Source organism: Amblyomma maculatum, chromosome 1 (genome assembly GCF_055883805.1).
Source record: "Amblyomma maculatum isolate TAMU_Amacu chromosome 1, ASM5588380v1, whole genome shotgun sequence".
Lineage (NCBI taxonomy): Eukaryota > Metazoa > Arthropoda > Arachnida > Ixodida > Ixodidae > Amblyomma > Amblyomma maculatum.
The window spans coordinates 100,073,317-100,092,512 of NC_139344.1; the positions used below are offsets into that span (position 1 = coordinate 100,073,317).

The 19,196-nt window shown below is 44.2% G+C and overlaps 1 protein-coding gene across 2 annotated transcripts; it reads left to right on the top strand.

The window, feature by feature from the left end:
- Nucleotides 1-4,402: 4,402 nt before the first annotated feature.
- LOC146203310 (metabotropic glutamate receptor-like) lies at nt 4,403-17,626 on the top strand. 2 transcript variants are annotated; one of them, XM_084588662.1, is made up of 3 exons: nt 4,403-4,547; nt 14,077-15,388; nt 17,239-17,626. In XM_084588662.1, the coding sequence occupies exons 2-3, from the start codon at nt 14,095-14,097 to the stop codon at nt 17,565-17,567; spliced, it is 1,623 nt and encodes a 540-aa protein (XP_084444788.1). In that variant the 5' UTR covers nt 4,403-4,547; nt 14,077-14,094; the 3' UTR covers nt 17,568-17,626. The 2 variants fall into 2 exon arrangements, with proteins under 2 accessions (XP_084444788.1, XP_084444789.1); XM_084588663.1 differs by lacking the exon at nt 4,403-4,547 and adding an exon at nt 6,295-6,436.
- The last annotated feature ends 1,570 nt before the right edge of the window (nt 17,627-19,196 follow it).

Consider the following 19,196-nt stretch of genomic DNA (forward strand, 5'->3'; position numbering starts at 1 on the left):
AGGTGCTCTAATCTTTCGTGAACACTGTCAAGGCTGAGATGGGTCCAAAAGTGTTTATGTCCTAAAATCGGCCTCCTTTATGTATAACCATTACTTTGGATATTCATGCAGTCAAGGAAATGACCTGTAATTAAAGTCTAATTACAAATATGTTGCAATGGGGCACATATAGTATATTGGCGACAGCAATAATGGCCTCCGCTTTGAAGTCATAATCCCCAGCTGCTATGCTTTTGTAAGGACATGAGGAACGAAAAACATTTAACTTCCGTACAAGGACCCAGAAAACGTAAGTTCTGGCGCTCGACACGTAGGTATTTTTCTACGATTTTCCAGCGCCACAAAAATTTGGTGGTGCACTGACATTCAAGCAATGGTCAATGAATTTTTCGGCTAGAGAAGTATTACAATACACATTACCATTTTATTTTGCTCTGCTAGGAATCATATTGTTAGGCTTTTCCATAAGGCTTCTGACTTCATTGCAGACTTTCCGGGATCAAAAGATATTGAAATGAACTCGATTTTGGCTTTGTGAAAAAAAAAAAAAAGGCTTAAACTTGTTTCGAACTTTCTTATACTCCGATATTTTGCAAACATCTATCGAACGAAGAAATGTGTTGTATAATTTATATCTATTTCCTAAATCATCATTGCCCCATGGTTTCCGGGATTTTCTGTTTTCTAAGTGGAACCAAATGGAAGCCTTTATTGTAGCAGTAGCAGTCTTTAACTGTATGCGAAAAAATGTTCTTCTAAGACAAGATGGGATTGCTTTCGTTGTGAACGTGGCTTCATCGCACTGCTTCTATCATGGCTTGAAAAACGCCTATGTGTTTGCTTTAATTTCCTAAAAATACAGGTAACTCATGGGTGGGCTTGATTAAATTTTGGAGGCGTGGGGAAAAACAAACATCGCAAGTTATTCCTCAAGTCAAACGTCAAAATAATGTTTTGAGGATGGCTGGTGACACAAAATCGATCAGCAATTCACTACGAAGTTTGTGAGGACAAGCTGACCGCAAGTGACCCAGGAGATGGGTTAACTGGAGAGATAATGTAGAGGCCTTTAGTGTGTAGTGGACATATTCTGATAATTACGACTAGGAGTCTTGTTATTTTGGCCGCTGACTCTGTGATCATAAATGTTGAAAACATTTAGCCATAACGAAAGTTTCAGAAAACAAAACCTCTGTATGCAGCTATGGGCCCACTATTGCCACATCCGAAGCGAAATCATAATGACTTGTGTTTACAATAGAAAAAGCCGTGTTAACAAAGAAGTGCTGCATTTTTTAGCTTTCGTTGCCTAAAAATAAATTTCTCCGGTGTTTCTGTTTGGCATGATATTCAAATACAAGAGCGGCAGCCTGGCAAGCCTAAAACGTATGCCATCAGTTGCGACGTCCGAGACAGCGGCAACGAAAGTGAGATGGACGGAAACATGCTTAGTTTCATTACAAACGTTTGCCTTAAAAAAGTAGCCAGACACTTTGAGTGTGCCAGAGCACTGCATATACTTTTCACGCGTTATATCGATGAGCTCCTGAGTGCAGGCCATCATAGACCCGACTTGTTTGGAAAACATGAGGATGGGAGCGCGTGGCCGCCCGGAAAACTTGGACGGATTGCGCGGAAAGTTACCACCAGCATGAGAATGAAATAAATGGTTAATGTGGATAAACAACACCCAAAGGACCACGAATATCCTCCGGACATCCCGTCAAAACCCGCATGACCGCGGACCATTCTGGATGCTCTTGGGACGTCTGCCGGATGCTCCTCGCATATTACCCAATTCCAATACTCTTGAGCCAAATGAATGTCTGGCGGATATCCCCTTTTGGACGAGCGCTGTCAGCGAAGCAGTGAAAGTCCTGGAGATTCACTATATTGTATGTACGGAATTGCCGTGCTCGCGCGAGATTGTACGCTCATTCTTCTTCTTTGATAATAATTTTAGCGCGTACAGGCACAAGGTATAGCTCGGAAAGTGTGTTTTAGGCTTGTGAGGGTAAATATTTCATCTCAATAGTTTTTTTTTACACAAATGAAATGTTGGCAGAGGTTGTGTGCCAATGCCTATACCAGTTCTTAAGACCGAGGCTTGTTTGTGAGCGTGTGCCGAGAAATCAGACTCATTGCGCTAATTACCAACAGAAGTACTCTTCTCGCATAAGGCAGCAGGAAACCTAGGTCGTCAGCGCTATTCACAAAGTGCTGAAGAAAAACGTGAGACACATGCACTGATGGCATCAAAAATTTGGACGTAAGATTGAAAATACAACATATAGCTCCACATAAGTCCACTAAAAGTATTCTTATCGCGGGTTCCGGACCGTTGAATCTGCCGCACAAAGCGCCCCGCAGTTCAGCGCCATTGTTTTCGGGCTTTCTAATAATTCGCTGTTTTTAGCTGCTCGTCGTGTCCACAAACCGACGCATTATTTCACGCTGTGTGACAACTTTGCTTAAAATTCAGCATATGATCACCTGAGAAAGTACAGCAAGAAATCTGTTTTGGCAGTTAACCGAGAAAACCACAGTTAGGAAGTAGATGTCAAAGGTTCCTCATTTTGGTTTCTATACATGTGTAACTACATGGAGTAAACATCTATAATCATTTACCTTGGGTTTCATTTCCACTCATATATTTTAGTGATGTCCGCGCATAATTCGCGTACTTTTTTACTTTGTTCGCTTTAATTTCATTCTTATGCCAAAGGTGGCGGTATTACTTAATTATCCATGGCTACTAAGTGCGCTAAGTGATGTTACGTGTGTATATTTCCTTCTCGAGAACGAAACATTGGTTTGTGTGTCACAGGTAGACTTCGGGGCACACACCTTAGTGCACAGAATATTCTGGGGCAACTGAAAGTGGACACCGTTTATAATAGCATTAAGACCTCAACAAGCGTACAAAAGAGACCGCCGTTCAACGGCGGCGCGCAGGCAACATCGAGGCACCTTAACGTCTCTGGACAGGGAGAGGCACCTCGGGGAAGTAGAACGCACGAAAGCAGTCATAGATTTCTTGTTTGCCTCAAAGAGGGCGCCCGTTTCTCAACGGAATCCTTGAACTGTACAAGATCGAGCTTATTTTATGTACATAATTCGGTTTTGCGGTCCAAAGCTGTACGTGAGGCATGAAGCACGTCATAGCAGAGGGTCCTGGATTAACTTTCTGAAATGCACCTTAAGGAAAGGATCGGTTCCGCAAAGGACCTGAAGTTTTAACCTTGGCAATATTCATTAATTGCAAAATGCACAAAATATGCCACGGAAAGCACACGCAAAAATAATTTCCACAAAATCCTCTTTCTATTGCGCAGTGGCACCGCAAAGCTACCGCGCCCTAAAACTTCTATGGCCGCTGCAATAACTTTCTTACCCTGCGCTATCAGCAAATGAGGTAAAAAAGGAGTAATCACGAGAACACATGTCACGATCTGAGCCCGAGCCCTGGACTCGTCACTTAGATGAAGTAATATGAATGCGAGCCCAGACTCATTCACGACTGAGATCATGATCTCAGTGTGAGTCTAGGCTGATTGATTACTCAGATCATGATCTGAGCGTGTGTCCAGACTCACCCGCAGCTCATGTTATGACCTCAATGTGAGCCTGATTGAACTCACGTGAGTCGTCTCATGAGTAATTCCGCCGACTGGTTTTCACTATTCAAGCACTGCCTTTTTCACAAAATGCGGTGCCCTCGGGAGTTGTTGAAAATTCGTCTGCTACTGGTTGAAAACGTCCTTGGGAGATGCAGCCGCCAGCGAAATGACGATGTGTGTTCTTGACAGCTACCGCCATCTATTGCATATTCCTGTTACAAATATTAGTTACACATGGCCTCCGAGATCAGCTATGGCTGCACCAATCGCGCAGGCAAGTACTGCGCATGCGCAGCTGTTGTCGGGGGTTTGTTTTCAAACAGGGAAAAGGCACGCACGCGCAGACCAGCTATGTGAGAAAGGCGGATTATCGTATCAATGTTCAAGTGGCGTCCAGGTTTAACTGGACATATTTAAATCTTCGTTGAAGGCTGTAGTAGAACACACAACCCCTATTGATGAGAAAGCTACTGCAACGTATGCAGTCGGCTCTTGGAAAAACCAGGGTGCGTAATTTTGATAAGACGAAGGAGAACACGAGCTCGAATCCACTTGGCCCAAGTTACGTCCACGAGTCGCCACGTGATAAGAGGGCCTTGAGGTTCGCCCTCCTTCTATATTGCACCGCCTGGTTTCAAGTTACCGTAGAGTCTTCTGAACGTTCTTACTTTTTTCGGCGCAAGTCTGGTGTCTGCATGCGATAGCGTGCACAGTTGGGGGGAGGAGGGAGAGAATATGTATCTAGTAGATAGCACTGCTGCTGAAACATGTCTGCTGGGATTGAGGGCGCCCAGAAAAAAAGTTCGCTGCACGATTCAGGGACACGCTAGTACGTTCTGACGAGCATCTGGAAGCACCGAAGGCGATGCCTTATTCCATTTGTCGCTGATACGTTTGAAACAACAACCTTTGCCGCAACATTGAAAGGTAAGAAGTGACGCATTGACGCGTGTGTAGCTTGATGTTGCTTTTCAATATTTTGTACTGCCCGACAACTTTTATCTGATACTGACGCGGTGGACGCACGCATTGACAGATGTTTGATCAACGTTCGAATATTTGTAGAAGGAACGCGCGCTCTGAACCACGAACTCTTAACCTTGCACATTTTGTGATTAATTATTTAACTCCGCTGTTGTTTTCAATCACTAAGGTATACCGATTTTTTTAGAACCAAGAATTGGGCAATAGAAATCTCGATCAAATGTGCGGGAACGACACAAAGGAAGGACTGAGCTGCTTTTAGAAAATGAAACACGAAGCAGCAGAGCCTTTTTGTCATATGCAGCGAAGTGCACGAGACTCTATCGCTTTGGAATCAATAAAATGATGCAAAACTTATACACGTTTTATATCATTAAACCTAATACGTGCTGCCCGTCACGGAGAGACCACAGTTCATTTTTAGAAACCACCAAACGTAACTTCCAAAGGTGGATTTAGGCATTTACAAGCAGCATGTACTTTTTCAAAATTATGATAATGACGAGCAGTTACATTAACAAATAATAAGAGAAATATGATCCTTTTTATTGCCGAAGGATGCATTATCTTGCATACTATTGAAACAGAGGACAGGTGTTGAGAGTTCCCAATCACGCGAATTATTTCAGCTGTCTGTATGTGCCAGCAGTCACATTGACGTGGCGATCTCGCGAATCTATTGCTCATGTTGTTACAAGCATTTAGCGCTTTCTGCGATGCTTCCTCTGTCCTTTTTAATGTTTAGTCCTAACGTATTGGGTATATGCGGTTCTGAACCTTCTTCTTTCCTCAAATTCACGTAGGCTCCTAGGTGTATATGATGTAGGTGGGCTAGCTATAGAAAACGAAAGTAGGCGTGAATGACGTGAATGCATTTATAGCTTCTGTTTGCAGGCCCTCCTCGCGCATCTCCGTTAAAGTACTTTCACTTTGTTTCTCTCTTAATTGCTAATCATCTATGCCTTTGTTAACCTTTATGAGCATGTGTTGGTTAATAGAGTGTACGTCTATTAACCCAAACATACTCATTAGCATGCATCTTAAGATATGATGTTATATGAAAGACTACCCGAGAAAGATGTCAAGCCCCACTGTTGCCGAGCCATACGACTGGGCCAGCATGACCTATACCGGTTTCCATTGGGCGAACAGGAGCACTTTTAGCTGCACTAAAAGTGCTCTCGTGAGTTTCAGCGCCTACCAATGGTCGAACAGGAGCAGTAGCGTTGTGTTCCATTGGCAGAGGAGTCGCGCTTTTGGGGTCCCGGGAGCAGCCGAGAGCAGTCCTCGGTGCTCCGTCGCCAGCGGCGGAGTACAGGGAGAAAGGAGGAAGTCACGTGACCTTTTTGATGTCACTTCTGGCACGGCTGGTCTCGAGGAAGAGCACGCGCTTTCTTCCTCGAGACCGGCCGTGCTTCTGGCTATTCGCCGCCCGGAGCCCGGGCAGGACGGTTGAGAAAAATGGCGGAAGACGGCAGCGGTGGCGTTCGGCCGGCAGATACGGGCAACGCAAGCGCGGGAAAAGTTTGATCACATGACGCCTGACGTCACGCGCTCCGCCTCGGTACGGTGCTCTCCGAGCAGCGTGAATGTTCCATTGGGAAGACGAGAACGCGCGTCCCCAGTGCTTTCGTACGCTGTTCTGGCTGCTCGTTGCTCTTGCTCCGGTTCGCCCAATGGAAACCGGTACTAGAAGCATCATGTCAACCCGCCTCCCTCCTCGCCCATCTGAAAGGAGAGGCCGGAGAGGCCGTGAAGTCACACAACCCGACGACCTGTTAGTGCAAGATGACGTCATGTGTCGATCACCACCACGTGCCAGAAGCATGCCTGTGAGTTTTCGCTCTTATAACGTCGACACCGAGAACGCCGACGCAGGATTGTCTGGAGGACGGGGTCTTTTATTGCTATCGCGATAAAATACTCCTGCATTTACTTACACCAACTTCTATATTTCCTATGTTGGTCTCTTACCTGTGACACAGGGACAGTAACGTCTTGACAACCCAATCTTCTAATGCATCGTTCAGTCAATAGGCAACGACATTATTGCCGAAAATGCCTTCACCTGCCCTCTCAGCTTCTTAAATTAGTTTCCGTAGGACAGCAAACCACATATTTGTAACTGATGGCAATGCGGGCATGCAGATACAAGTACCCGTTCTTCAATGCTGCCCTCAGCGGCATGCTTTTTACCAACAAAGCATTGCGAAAACTGAATCTCCACGTTTAAGCACAGCCAAAAACTAGCGAACAGTTCTGGCAGGCGAGTGCTGAAGGCAAGCTTCTTCGAATGTTATTATTTACGTACAAGATCGAATATGCACAGCCTAACAGAGTTAGTATTGGTGTAAAGCTGATTTCCAGGACAAAAAACGGCATCCGGCGGTCTCCGAATCGCATCTCTCTCTTCGACAAGAGATCTAATTCGTGGAAACCATGTAGGTACGATGTAACTACTTAGCGTGCAACCCACAACTGGGCATTGCAATTACTTTCAGGCCCGAATGTACTCAGCGGTACTACGGTTAAAAGTAAGTGCATGCCGCGCGGCGTTCTTACATCCGGGGTTCTTCGTTCAACTGAAACGCGTGTCAATCGAGTTTTGGCAAAGAAGTAGCACAATAATGATTGCAAACTTTTGCAACTGACCTTATTGCCGACTCTGTCGCGGTATTCGCACAAAGGCATCCAACATATTTCCATCATATCTGCGGCATTCTAATGCTTACCTTGCAGAAATAATCGCTGTGAAGTCTTGAATACTGGTGAGCGTTTGATTGTGCGGGCACCGTACACACGACGCACAACAGCGATACGGTGGAGCGCGTGTCGTCGGCTCTATGCAGCGGTCGTCTTCGCGTAGCTGTAGTGCATCCGAAGATAAAAAAATGAAGATACGACAATTAAGCGGTATGCAGTGCTAGATTCCAGCCATTGTTTTCGGAAAATGACGTTGGCACGTGTTGATGTGTGACTCTATTATATATGAACACGAAGGCGGAACGGCGACATGTGGGAGTACACAAACAGTGTTGACACAGTTAAGAGACGAGAACCGAAAGCAAGTACACAGAAAGTGGTGATAGCCAGAGTGCAAATTCCCCGGACGCTTCTCACAGTTTCTCCATATTAAGCTGGCTTAGCGGTTTGGATCAGTGATAATAAGTCACCGTTCGGCCCCATGTTCCATATATCGCCGCACCACACACTAACAGGTAACACAGCCGTTTTTCTAAGACAATTGTTGGATTTTAGTGTTTACTTCTAGACACTGACTACGTTGAGTGGCGATGACGCGGCGTCGACAGCTCAAAATGCATCGTGGTGTAGCTGGACACTCGAGGGCCGTAACACTACTGGCTCCCTGGTTTCTCGGTGGATTTCAGTTCACACGTGCGGCGGTAGACGGTGTTCCATATCCATTTACAAACCACAACGTTCCACTTCCGCAACACGAGAGGTCGACATGCGTAGATTTAAAAATAAATGGTCCGGGATATCCAGGGTTCAAATGTACCGGGCCCTCCATTCTTAGGGGCCCCCCGAGAGCTGGAAAAAAAATTGCGGATTTCAATGTTTGGTCGCAAAAATCGTCAAATCATCTTCCCGATTTCGCATGGCTGAAATTAGTGCTTATGTATTGCAATGTCGAATGCTTAAAAATCTGTTCGTGGCATTGTAAGCTTTACTCTATTCCAAAGCCACCCTCATATTTCGCCAATCAAGGTCGAAAACTTTGTACTCGCCCAAATGATCAGGAAAAACAATCCGGGATGGTTTTATCTGGTTTGGTTTGGTTTGTAGGGTTTAACGTCCCAAAGCAACTTAGGCTATGAGAGACGCCGTAGTGGAAGACTCCGGAAATTTCGACCACCTGGGTTTCTTTAACGTGCACTGACATCGCACCGCTCACGGGTGCCTTGGTTTTTGCCCCATAGAAAAACTGCCGCCGAGACCGTAATTCGATCCAGCATCCTTGGGAACAGTAGTCGAGCGCCGTAACGACTGCGCCACCCCGGCGGGGAAGTTTTATCTGGTTCTAGCTGGTTTCAATTAGTTCCAGGTGGTCCAAAGCTGGTACTCAACTGGCATTAACTGGTTCCAGGTGCCTACTAGCTGGAAATCAGCGACGAGTCCCAGTTGGTGGTCACGTGGAATCAACGTGTTTTGGCTGGCTTCCAGTTGGGAGCCAGCTCGTACCAGCTGGCTGAGTGTCGGCAGTGAAAGCTGTGGCAAAAAGCAATAAATTATTAGTTAAAATTATGACTGCGCATAACTGACAGCCGCCTCAGTAATTTGTCGCTGCTGTCAGAGGGGACGCGAAATTCTTAGGCTGGTAAATGTTGAAGACCTCATCAAGAAACTCTCCCAGCTAAAGGCCTGAAAACGCTTATAGAAACGTAAATACATTTAGTCACTTGCTTAAATGTAAAAAAAAAATAAAAGAAAGAAGACATGCTATACGAGTACACGCGACTGCTCTGAAGTCTTCTTAAGAGCGGGAATGGCGAAAACCACTTTGCAGGATTGTTTTCACTAACTGCGTTGTCATTGTCATTCCTACTACCATCATCATCAATATCGCTACTGTCATCATTATCAACACCAACTAAATGCACTTTTATTACTATCGCTACTATCATCATTACGCTAGACAAGGAGAATTACGATCTGTTGCGCACTCGGCTGGGGATCGGATGGGTAGTAGGTCAACTCCCGATGGAGACGACGGATCTTTCTTTTTTTTTATTTTTTTTTTATTGGCATTGTAATGGAAGTTTTCTGATCCCACTTTCTGCACGCGCCGCGCATATTCCAAGAATGGATTTCGCCTTAAAGTTGATTTCCTGGTAAATATTTAAACTTATATTTTCTTCATTGTGCAAACATGCAATGTTTCTGTAAAAAAGATGGTGAATGTACGCGAACGAGAATCTGCAGGGACAGCTGGCAAACAGGAACTGTTAAAGTTGTTCTATAATACACTTAAAAGCTGGCTTAAGGATCCACGTTTGCTTTTTCCGACCGCCGTCTACGGCGGAGGCGGCTTCTTGATGGCACGCGCTTTATACGCTATCTCGTAAAATGTAATTCTATTCCGTAAATTGAAAGCAGAAAAAGTATGCGACACATGCCAAAAAAGTTTCCTTCTGCTTTAAAGACAAATTACGGGCAAAGTGTAAATATACTATCCGTAAGTGTGGACAATCTGTAAATGCAAATATATATTATTGATTATTTCAGCGCGTAAAGCATTTTTTTTTTGTGTGTGTGTCAGTACAGTAGCAATGCAATTTTCTGCAGGCGCGATCATTTTGAAAAGATTTAGCGCCCCGCATTAAGACAGGGCTTGGAGTAATAAACATTTGAGCATATAGAACATATCACAGTTTCTGTAAAAACACTGCCTTATGCGAGCTTCAATTCGTCTTGCTGGGTGAATTCACAAAATTATTAGATGATTGGTAGCGTATTTCTGGCAAGAATTTGCGAACACCTTATAAACAAGACCCGTCTCTAATTTGTGCACACACGCAGCCAATCGCCATGTGCTATCCAATTAGCCAATAAAATAACCGCTCGAGAAATTTATTTTTCACGAATTCGTGTTCTGTTCTTTAAGGGAAGATGTCGTGTGTGATTTTCTCGAATAGCTCAGTCTAGATACAAGTCTGTCCGTGGGTTCTGTAGGAAAGTATATCCTCAGGCAATGTTCATAAACAGACCGCAGATTGTTCGAGTAAATATGACGTGCACTTTCTAAGAAATTCTAAAATGCGTAGTCTCAGACATGACAACATGAGTCGGGGTAAAACAAAATCACGGCAGGTGGGGCGTAAGAGCTTATAGGGGCCCTCATAATACTTTTTGAACCGGGCCCTTATTACTGTTATTCCGCCCCTGCTGTCATGCTTTCACCTCTGTATCGCGCATCGAGCAGAAACACCTGTGCATTTGATGATGTAGAAGTTCACTTGATGCTTGACAGTCTTGCCAAAGTGAGAAGATATCGACTTTTCAACGCTACCTGTAACGCTCAAATAAGTTCAGTGGTATCGCTATGACCACTACAACTAAGTGCGACATCTAATACTGCATATACATATTAATGCGTGATGTCTCATTAACTAAAAATAAAAATCTTGCAAACGTTATCCAGAAATCACTGAAGAAGATACTTTGGCCCTTTAAGTGCATTGCAAGCGGCCAAAGAGCAAATAAAAAAAAATGCATTAGAATGGGGATATGGTTATAAATTCTAAAGAAACAAATGACATTATAAAATTTTTCGAACAATTTACAAGCCGGGCTTGAATTTTGTGAACACTCTTCGTGTGAGTTCTCTGCCGACCTTGGTTTGTTTTTAGCCTCCCCGTATTATAGTTATGAGCGAATTAAGTATGACAGACTGCAATGAGTTTACTTGCGCGCAATCAAGCTACGTACTGTTAGCCCGTGGAGCCTTTCGAGGTTCGCTCTAGCGAGAAATCACGCAGTTTTCATTGCATGTCTATTTAAACTACTTTTGTTTATGCCGGTTGTGGCCACCTTATTTCCTGAACTAATTAATGAATTTAGTTTTCTGACCAACGCTGTTGTGCAAGTAGCGCAAATTTATTATTTTCAAATGACATTAGTATATATTGTTTTGATAGCTAATAAACTTTTCTTTCATGTGTACTCGGTGTCGTTGTGCTGATATATATATATATATATATTTTTTTTCTTATAGTAATATTGCTATGTCTGTATGAGGCTGAGAGTACCGATAATCGAAATTATTTTTTTTCTCTCTATCGCACTTCAATAAACCCTTCACCAAAAGTCAAGTGTGGTTATATTTAAAGCGGATTTATTCCCAACGACTACTTCCTACCGCAAAGCCGTGCAACGGCCTGAAGCACTAATGATGGCCTCAATTATCATTTTAGACTGCATCTATACGCTGCCCAGTATCCTATATAATGCATACATCTGTTTGTAACTAAATTCTTCCATATTGAGTCCGCGAGCATGGATTATTTGCAGATTTCAAGATGTCCTAGCTGCTACTGCAGCGCTAGTTCTTTTTGGTAGTTCTTTCTTTACTGATATTCACATTCTTTTTATTCCACATAGATGCAGTGTAGGGAGTACACAATATGTTGAAAAAGCTCACTTGTATGGCCATCATGCAGTGAGCCTGCGATGTGAGGGGTTGCTTTTCTTTTTGGCGTTAAAGAATAGCAGGTGTATGCTGGTCTTTGAAATTGTTGCCCAAACAAGGCTGCAGTTATTGATGTGCGGTGTAAGCAAGACATTATATAACATTAGTTTAATCCTAGATGGTACAGAATAACAAAGCCTATAGAGAATGCCACAGGCATTCGCCAAGTTTCGAAGCAGATGTGTTACATATTCATCCCAAATTAGATAGATAGGAATGAGGATGGAAGGCAGGGATGTTAACCAGAAAGGCCTCCTGTTGGCTACCCTACAGTGGGGAAAAGGGTTAAGGGGATTAAAGAGGGGAAGAGAAAAGGGACGTGGATCACAGTCAGAGTTTGTCACACAAGCCGGTGGCAGTTAGAAAACTAAACAGTGCCTTGTATGCCTTAAAGGCGGTCGACTGCCGTGGCCATAGACCAAGGATCTTATCCGCCGTTAAAGGGCGAGGATCGAGGCGGTCCAGCGCACAACGCAGCTTATGTCTTTCACTCACAAATGCAGGGCATTCACATAAGAGTTGTTCGATTGTCTCTTGACAGCCACAATTTTCACAGGCAAGACTGTCGGCCGTTCCAATCCTGAAAGCATACTATTTTGTGAACGCAACAACGAGCCATAAACGGCACAGCAACGTAGCTTCTCGACGAGCAATCTGATGCGTAAGGCGGAGACGATGTTCAGGACCAAGCGCCCTGAGGCGGCAGTTGCTCAACTCCCCCGTCTTCCACGCTGAAATTGTGATCTCCAGAGCAAAACGGCGAAGCGCACATGCGGTATCAATCCTCGATATGGGGATTTTAACTGGAACGCCATCGCTGTGGGCAGAACGGGCAGCCTCGTCCGCCTGGTGGTTTCCCTTGCTGCCGCAGTGTCCTGGCAGCCACTGAAAAATAGTATTGTGACCTTTCAATACTGCGTCGTGGTATAGCTGGCGGATCTCTCCAACGAGTTGCTCATGTAACTCGCCGTGTAGTGCTACTTGCAGGCCTTGAACATCCCAAATTAAATGTTCATTAAATATTGTATCTAGTGTTTTCACTTCCTGTACTGTATCTATATTTATTGCCTAATTTTATAACTGTAATCTAAAGCTTTTTGCACAGGTTAAAATAAGATAGCCTTGGTCGTTTTTTTCGTATTTATTTCCAATGAATTAGCTTTGCCCCATTGATACAGTTTATTAAAATAATATTACCTAACAATGATAATTGACTAACGTCCTCTGATTGAAGAAACTTGTGTCATCGGTGCAGACTACAAAGAATGTCTGGTCGCTTATTCTGAGGTGTCGTTGATATTATTTGTAAAATGAATGGGTCTTAATACACTGCCTTGAGGCGCTTCAGAAGATATATTGCCTAGATCTCATGACTCCTCTTTTACTGAAACGCTTTGTTATCTCGCGGACAGATATGATCATAAGAAGAAGCGTGTGCCACGGAAGCCATTATTTTCTCGTTTAGAAAATAGGGTTATCTGATTGATTCTACCAAACGCCTTGGACAAATCTATAAAGGCCCCTAGTGCTAATTTTCTTTGTTCGAAACCTTTAATAATAAATTATGTTTGTTTGAGAAAGGCCAGTTCTGTTGACATACCCTGTCGGAAACCAAACTGCTGGAGAGACATTATAGCATGTTATAGAAAAACGATACCACTCTTTTAAAATTACCTTTTCTAATCTTTTGGATGCTACAGGCAGCACAGAAATTGATCTATGATTTGAAAACTCATTTTTGACTCCCGACGTAAACAAGACAATGATTATGGCTAGCTCATTTTTTGTGGGGCAACACCAGCAGCTAAGCAAATGTTAAAAATATGCCTAAGAACAGGTACTAGGAGATCGAACGCAAACTTAATAGGACAAGTTAAAAGGCCACCAGTATCGCGCGCTTTGTTGGTTTTTAAAGACAAAAAAAATAGAATTACCTTCATCTGCGGTAACTGAACCAAAGAAAGATGTGTGGGCATTCGGTAGGCTCTAATACGATGATGCTTCATCATTGTGACTGCTATTCGCTAAAGTCGTAAAATAAACTTATTCGCTAGCTCTCTTCCCTTAAACATTTGATTAATAATTGTAACTTCGAGGTCATCACTTTCGTGCGAACTTCGATTTAAGAGTTTAATTAGTTCACGCAAAAGGGTGCCCCCCCCCCCCCCCCCCCCCCTTGAGCTGCAACGCGATCATGGGTTTTAAACATAAGTGCATTTGCTGAGGCTGTGCTTGCCTGCTATTTTTCTTGACTCCTCGCAGTGAGAACGGATCACAGCCATGACTTTCAAGCTCGTACTGCTAGCGCTGATAGCGCTGGAAAGCCAAGCGTCGCGGATCCACATTCCCGGCGACATAATAATTGGAGGCCTTTTCCCTGTGCACCACAGGAACGGTAGTAGTGGCTGCGGGCTCATAAACGGAGAGCGTGGTGTTCAGCGACTGGAAGCCATGTTGTTTGCCCTCGATCGAATTAATCAGGACCCATCACTGTTAAACGGGATCTCACTCGGGGCAACCATTCTGGACACATGCTCGAGCCGTGAGCACGCGGTCAGACAAGCACTGCACTTCGTTCAGCCGCCAATAGACACAGGAAGCTTCAAGTGCGCCGACGGTTCTGTGCCTAACTTCAGCGAGAATAGGCAACAAATTACGGGCGTGATTGGCGCTTCTTACAGTGAGGTTTCACAGAAAGTTGCCAGTTTTCTGAGACTTTTTCAGGTGCCTCAGGTCAGTCCAGCATCCACGGCCAGCTCGCTGGGCGACAAGACTCGCTACGACCTTTTCGCAAGAACTGTGCCCCCAGACACGCTGCAAGCGCACGTAATGGCAGACATCGTGCACCACTTTAACTGGACTTACGTCTCTCTCGTGACTTCAGAAGGTTTGTACGGCGATTCCGGTATGACGTCATTCTTGAGAGATGCCCGAAATGGAAACTACTGCGTGGCTGTACTGGAAACTGTGCCGCGCCTGGCCACTGAAGCCACTTTCGATGGCATCATCCACAGTCTATTGAGCCGACCGCAAGCTCGTGTGGTTGCGCTATTCACGCGAGGCGACGATACTCGGGGTCTGCTGGCTGCCGCCAAGCGAGCCAACGCCACCGGGCACCTGGTGTGGCTGGCCAGCGATGGATGGGGCAAGCAGACTCAAATCGTCGAAGGGCTGGAGGACCAAGCCGATGGAGCTATCACCATAGAGCTTGGCTCAAGCACAATTCCCGAATTTGACGAATACATGAAGAATCTAACGGTACTTACCAACCAGCGCAACCCTTGGTTCAGAGAGTACTGGGAGGACGTGTTCCAGTGCAGCATCAACGCATCTGCCCAGGAAAATAGCACGTTGCCACCGTGTGCTGAGTCTCTCCGTCTCGATGAGTCCAGTGGATATCGACAAGATGCAAAGACACAGTTCGTCATCGACGCCGTGTATGCATTCGCCCATGCACTGGACGCGGCATCGAAGCAGCTTTGCCAAGGGCAAAATGAAAGCTACTGTGAAGCACTGCGCGATCTGGATGGAGAAACTCTTTACATGAATTACCTTTTGAACGCTACCTTTCAAGGTAAGTTGCGCTCATATTAAATAGAGAATGCAAAGCAAGAGGGCTTACTCTAATGAGCCGTTTATTTACCTTTCATGGCTCAACCTGAGTATGAGGCTTCCCCCCTCTACCCTTGTTCAGTGCTCTTTTTGATACCATGTACCCACCTTCTTCCTCTCGTTCTACCTGGATTTTCATTCATACAGTGATTTAAATCTTAAGGTCCAGGGTAATTACAGAGGTAGTGCGGCTCAGCATGTATGCTGAGCCACACTCCATAGAATAGCAGCCGGAAACAACTAAAAAAGAACGCAACAGGCTCATTCTGAGAAAGCTGTTAGTAATGTTAAGAAATGCGCAGCTTTCTCTAGACGACGTTAAGTGACGCCTGCTAAGCGGATGAAGCAATGATGGAAAACATTTTATGTTTCAAGATGCGATTCCAAATTAGAGATAATGCGTCCCACATAACAGGTTGTCATTTCAACAATTTTTTTTTTTTGGTTGTTGAATGGAAAAAATAAAAATATTGACCTGTGGTGCAAACGAAGCGCTATAGATAAAGTTGGTTTCATGGGGTGGTTACACCAAAGGTGCAGTGATGTAGTAATTAAAGTATGAAGCGATATACTTAGTTTTGAATCGCATACAAATAGAAAACTAGTTATTTGATGTCAGGGCTCCAGACAGACGTAGCATATTTTAATGAAAGGTGTACAATGGTTTTATAAAACAAAGTTTACTGAACTTAGTGAACAAGAAAAATTTCGCGAAGAAACTCGTGCATGCGGTTAATGTACTGTACACGCAATATATTAGTACTAACAACGCAAAATAAAATGAAACAAAGTGGAGGGGGAGCCGCAGTCCGTTAGCGAACTTTCTGAAAACCGGACTTATTTTCTTCCGGGCAACACGTAAATGATTGGCGGGGTTATGTAGAGCTTCATTGCCAAGAGGAAGAACCGGGCTGAGGACATGGAGTCGATAGGGCGGCAAAGTAGAAATGTGGGCTTGAAAAATGACTGTTATTTGAGCAAGGGAGCACTGCGACAGGTAACATGGTACAGAGGAAGTAATGTTGACATGAAAAAAAAAAAAGTGAGATAAAGAAATCAGCACCGCAGATAAAGGAAAATGTGGGACACAAGAGGAGATGGAAAGAACTGCACAGAAAAGCAGTTGTCATGTCACAGAGGGACAGAAAAGGCGAAGAAAAAAAGCAGAGGCTTGGGGAGGAGGTGAGAACGTAGCTAAAGGACCCCTGCGAAGCTACAAAAGTAGGAGCATTGACCTTGCTCATTTTGTTCTGTGCTGTCCAGGATCCTACCCTACTGCCTTCTTGCTATAGCTATCATAGGCTTCAAAAGGCAGGTTAAATGAAAAATAGGCATCCAAGTAGGATGAAGAGGCTGTAGAGAAAGGTAGTCGGTGTGTTCGGTAGGAGCTAGAGTTGACCCACGAGAAATGAGTAATTGCGCCGAAGAACAGACTAATGATGGCACACCGAAAGGTGGACGCGACAGTACTGCACAGCGTGCAGTGCAATTGTTTAAAATCTGTTTTCTTTCCCCTCATTTCGTGCAGCAAAATTTCCGAATATAGGCTGATTTCTGAAATTGAACGCAGGAAATAAAATATTTTTTTTCCTCTTAAGATCAAAACTTATATAGCTGGTGTCCAAGATTTTTCCACCATGCATACTATCACCAAGCAGCGATATCAGTGCGTGCCTTCAGGATAAAAATATATCTTACCTAAACACATGAAGGCATGGCATCCTAGATGTATGACTCTCGTGCAGTCTGTTTTTTGTTTGTGAACAGCTGAAAATGAGTGTTTGAAAGACTGATTCAATCAATCATTCACAGACATAGCTGGCAGCACCGTTCACTTCGACCAGCTGGGTGACGGCCTGGTCCCTTACCGCATCTACAACTACCGTCGCCTGAGCAACAGCTCCGAGTACGACTATGTTCCTGTCGGCCGCTGGGAGCCGTATACGCTCCACCTGGACTCCGAGAAAGTGCGGTGGAGTGGCAGCGCTGAAGGCAGCCCAGTCCCGGCGTCTGTGTGCAGTTCCGATTGTTCGTCGGGATACATAAAGCTCCTCTCGCCGGGCAACAAGTGCTGCTGGATGTGTTACGCCTGTGGGCCTCTCAGGAGAGTGGTCGACGAATACACCTGCTCTAACGACTGACTGTCTATTCACTACGGAGAGAATTAAAAGAGCTGAATTTTCAGGTCTATCCTTACAGGCGGGGGGGGGGGGGGGGGAGTGGGAAAGGGGGGGTCTTGGAACACTATCTTGGCAGTACTAATAAAGTAGTGCAAGCTGTTTGGCGGTTTTTATTTATGTTTGTTTGTATTACAGTAATGAAATTCTTTAAATTTTACATGCCACCAACTGCTCCTGGACCACAAAATATCGGTGTGGTTTTTGCACGGTGAAAGTAAAGCAGATAAAAGCTGAATTTTAACGAACTGCAGTGTTCAGTGCGTGAAGGAAGAGTGAGTAAAACATGGTTTTAAATGGAGTTTGGGTCGTCCATTGTTTTAATTCATTTTATTAATGTAGGGAACTGACCGAGGTAATCTCATCAAGACGCGATAATCAGGCTCCGTCATTTTATTAAGCGATAGCTTATGTACAGCTCGTTCGGCCGAAAAGTCGTTGGCGTCGTAGTAGCAGTAGTAGTTGTCGGTACCGCGTGTCGGAAATAATCGGGGGTCACGTAAAACAAAAATCGTACCATGGTAACTTCTGGTTTTATAGTGATTGACGATTCATTGTTGTGTGATAGGCAATGGTGAGTTAATGAAATAAATTACAATGAAATAATTGTAATTAATTGATTGATTGTTGAATAATAGAAATGAAAGAATTTCAAAAATTAAAAGGATGTTCACAGCGCTTCGACTGCTCACCTTCGATCTCTTATATAGGTGCCAGTATATCGGCCGTTGAAGTGGGACCCCTCCTAGGACCACAATTAGGATAACATTTGGGCGTCGCCAGTTTGAGCAGAATATTGAAGTTGGCATGAAATGATTCGGTGCCTTCTGAAGAATAAAATTGCTGTTTAAAAGAAAGTCTAGAATATATGTGAGGCGCCGAGGACCTATCTGCCTCGAAACCGCGAGTGTGATGGATCTTTCGGCGACCATTACAGGTCGAGTTGGTTGTCACGTAGGGTTCCGGATGGTGTAAAAGATTTTTCTCGTTGACATGTAATCGTTTATATGATACAATACCTGGTATAATAAATAAATGTTACGGATATAGCGAATGTGTTTGTAATTCGCAATATTAGTATACCCAATACACAGAGTTGGTGGCGCTGCTTGTGCATTAGAAATGACGTTTCCCGTTTGACGCAGATTGTTCGAAGTAGTGTCAAATAGCCTAGCATGTTCCGGAGGATAAAATTAAATGAGATGAAAGCCAAAATATGTGTTGGATTCGCACCAACTACTTTGTCGAACGAGGTTCCGGTTGGTCACCATTGGTGTCAAATGATTCGTTGGGTAGTGATCCACATGTTTATAAAATTTAGTAACTGATATAGTCAAGAAATATACCGGATGTAGCAAAAGTGGCTGTAATTTACAATAGTGGTGCAAAAGCTATGAAGGATCTGGCGCTGCTTGAAGCTCCCGTTTCTAACGCTCTTAAGTCGAATACTGGGGCAGATTTGAATTTTTTTTATTATTGCGCAATATTGATCATATGCCGCGGTATGTACAGGGAGAGACTATACATCTAGACTATATTCGAAGCTATAGGCTTGCGGCTGAGCAGCGCTAGCAAGGCGTAAGATACAGCTCG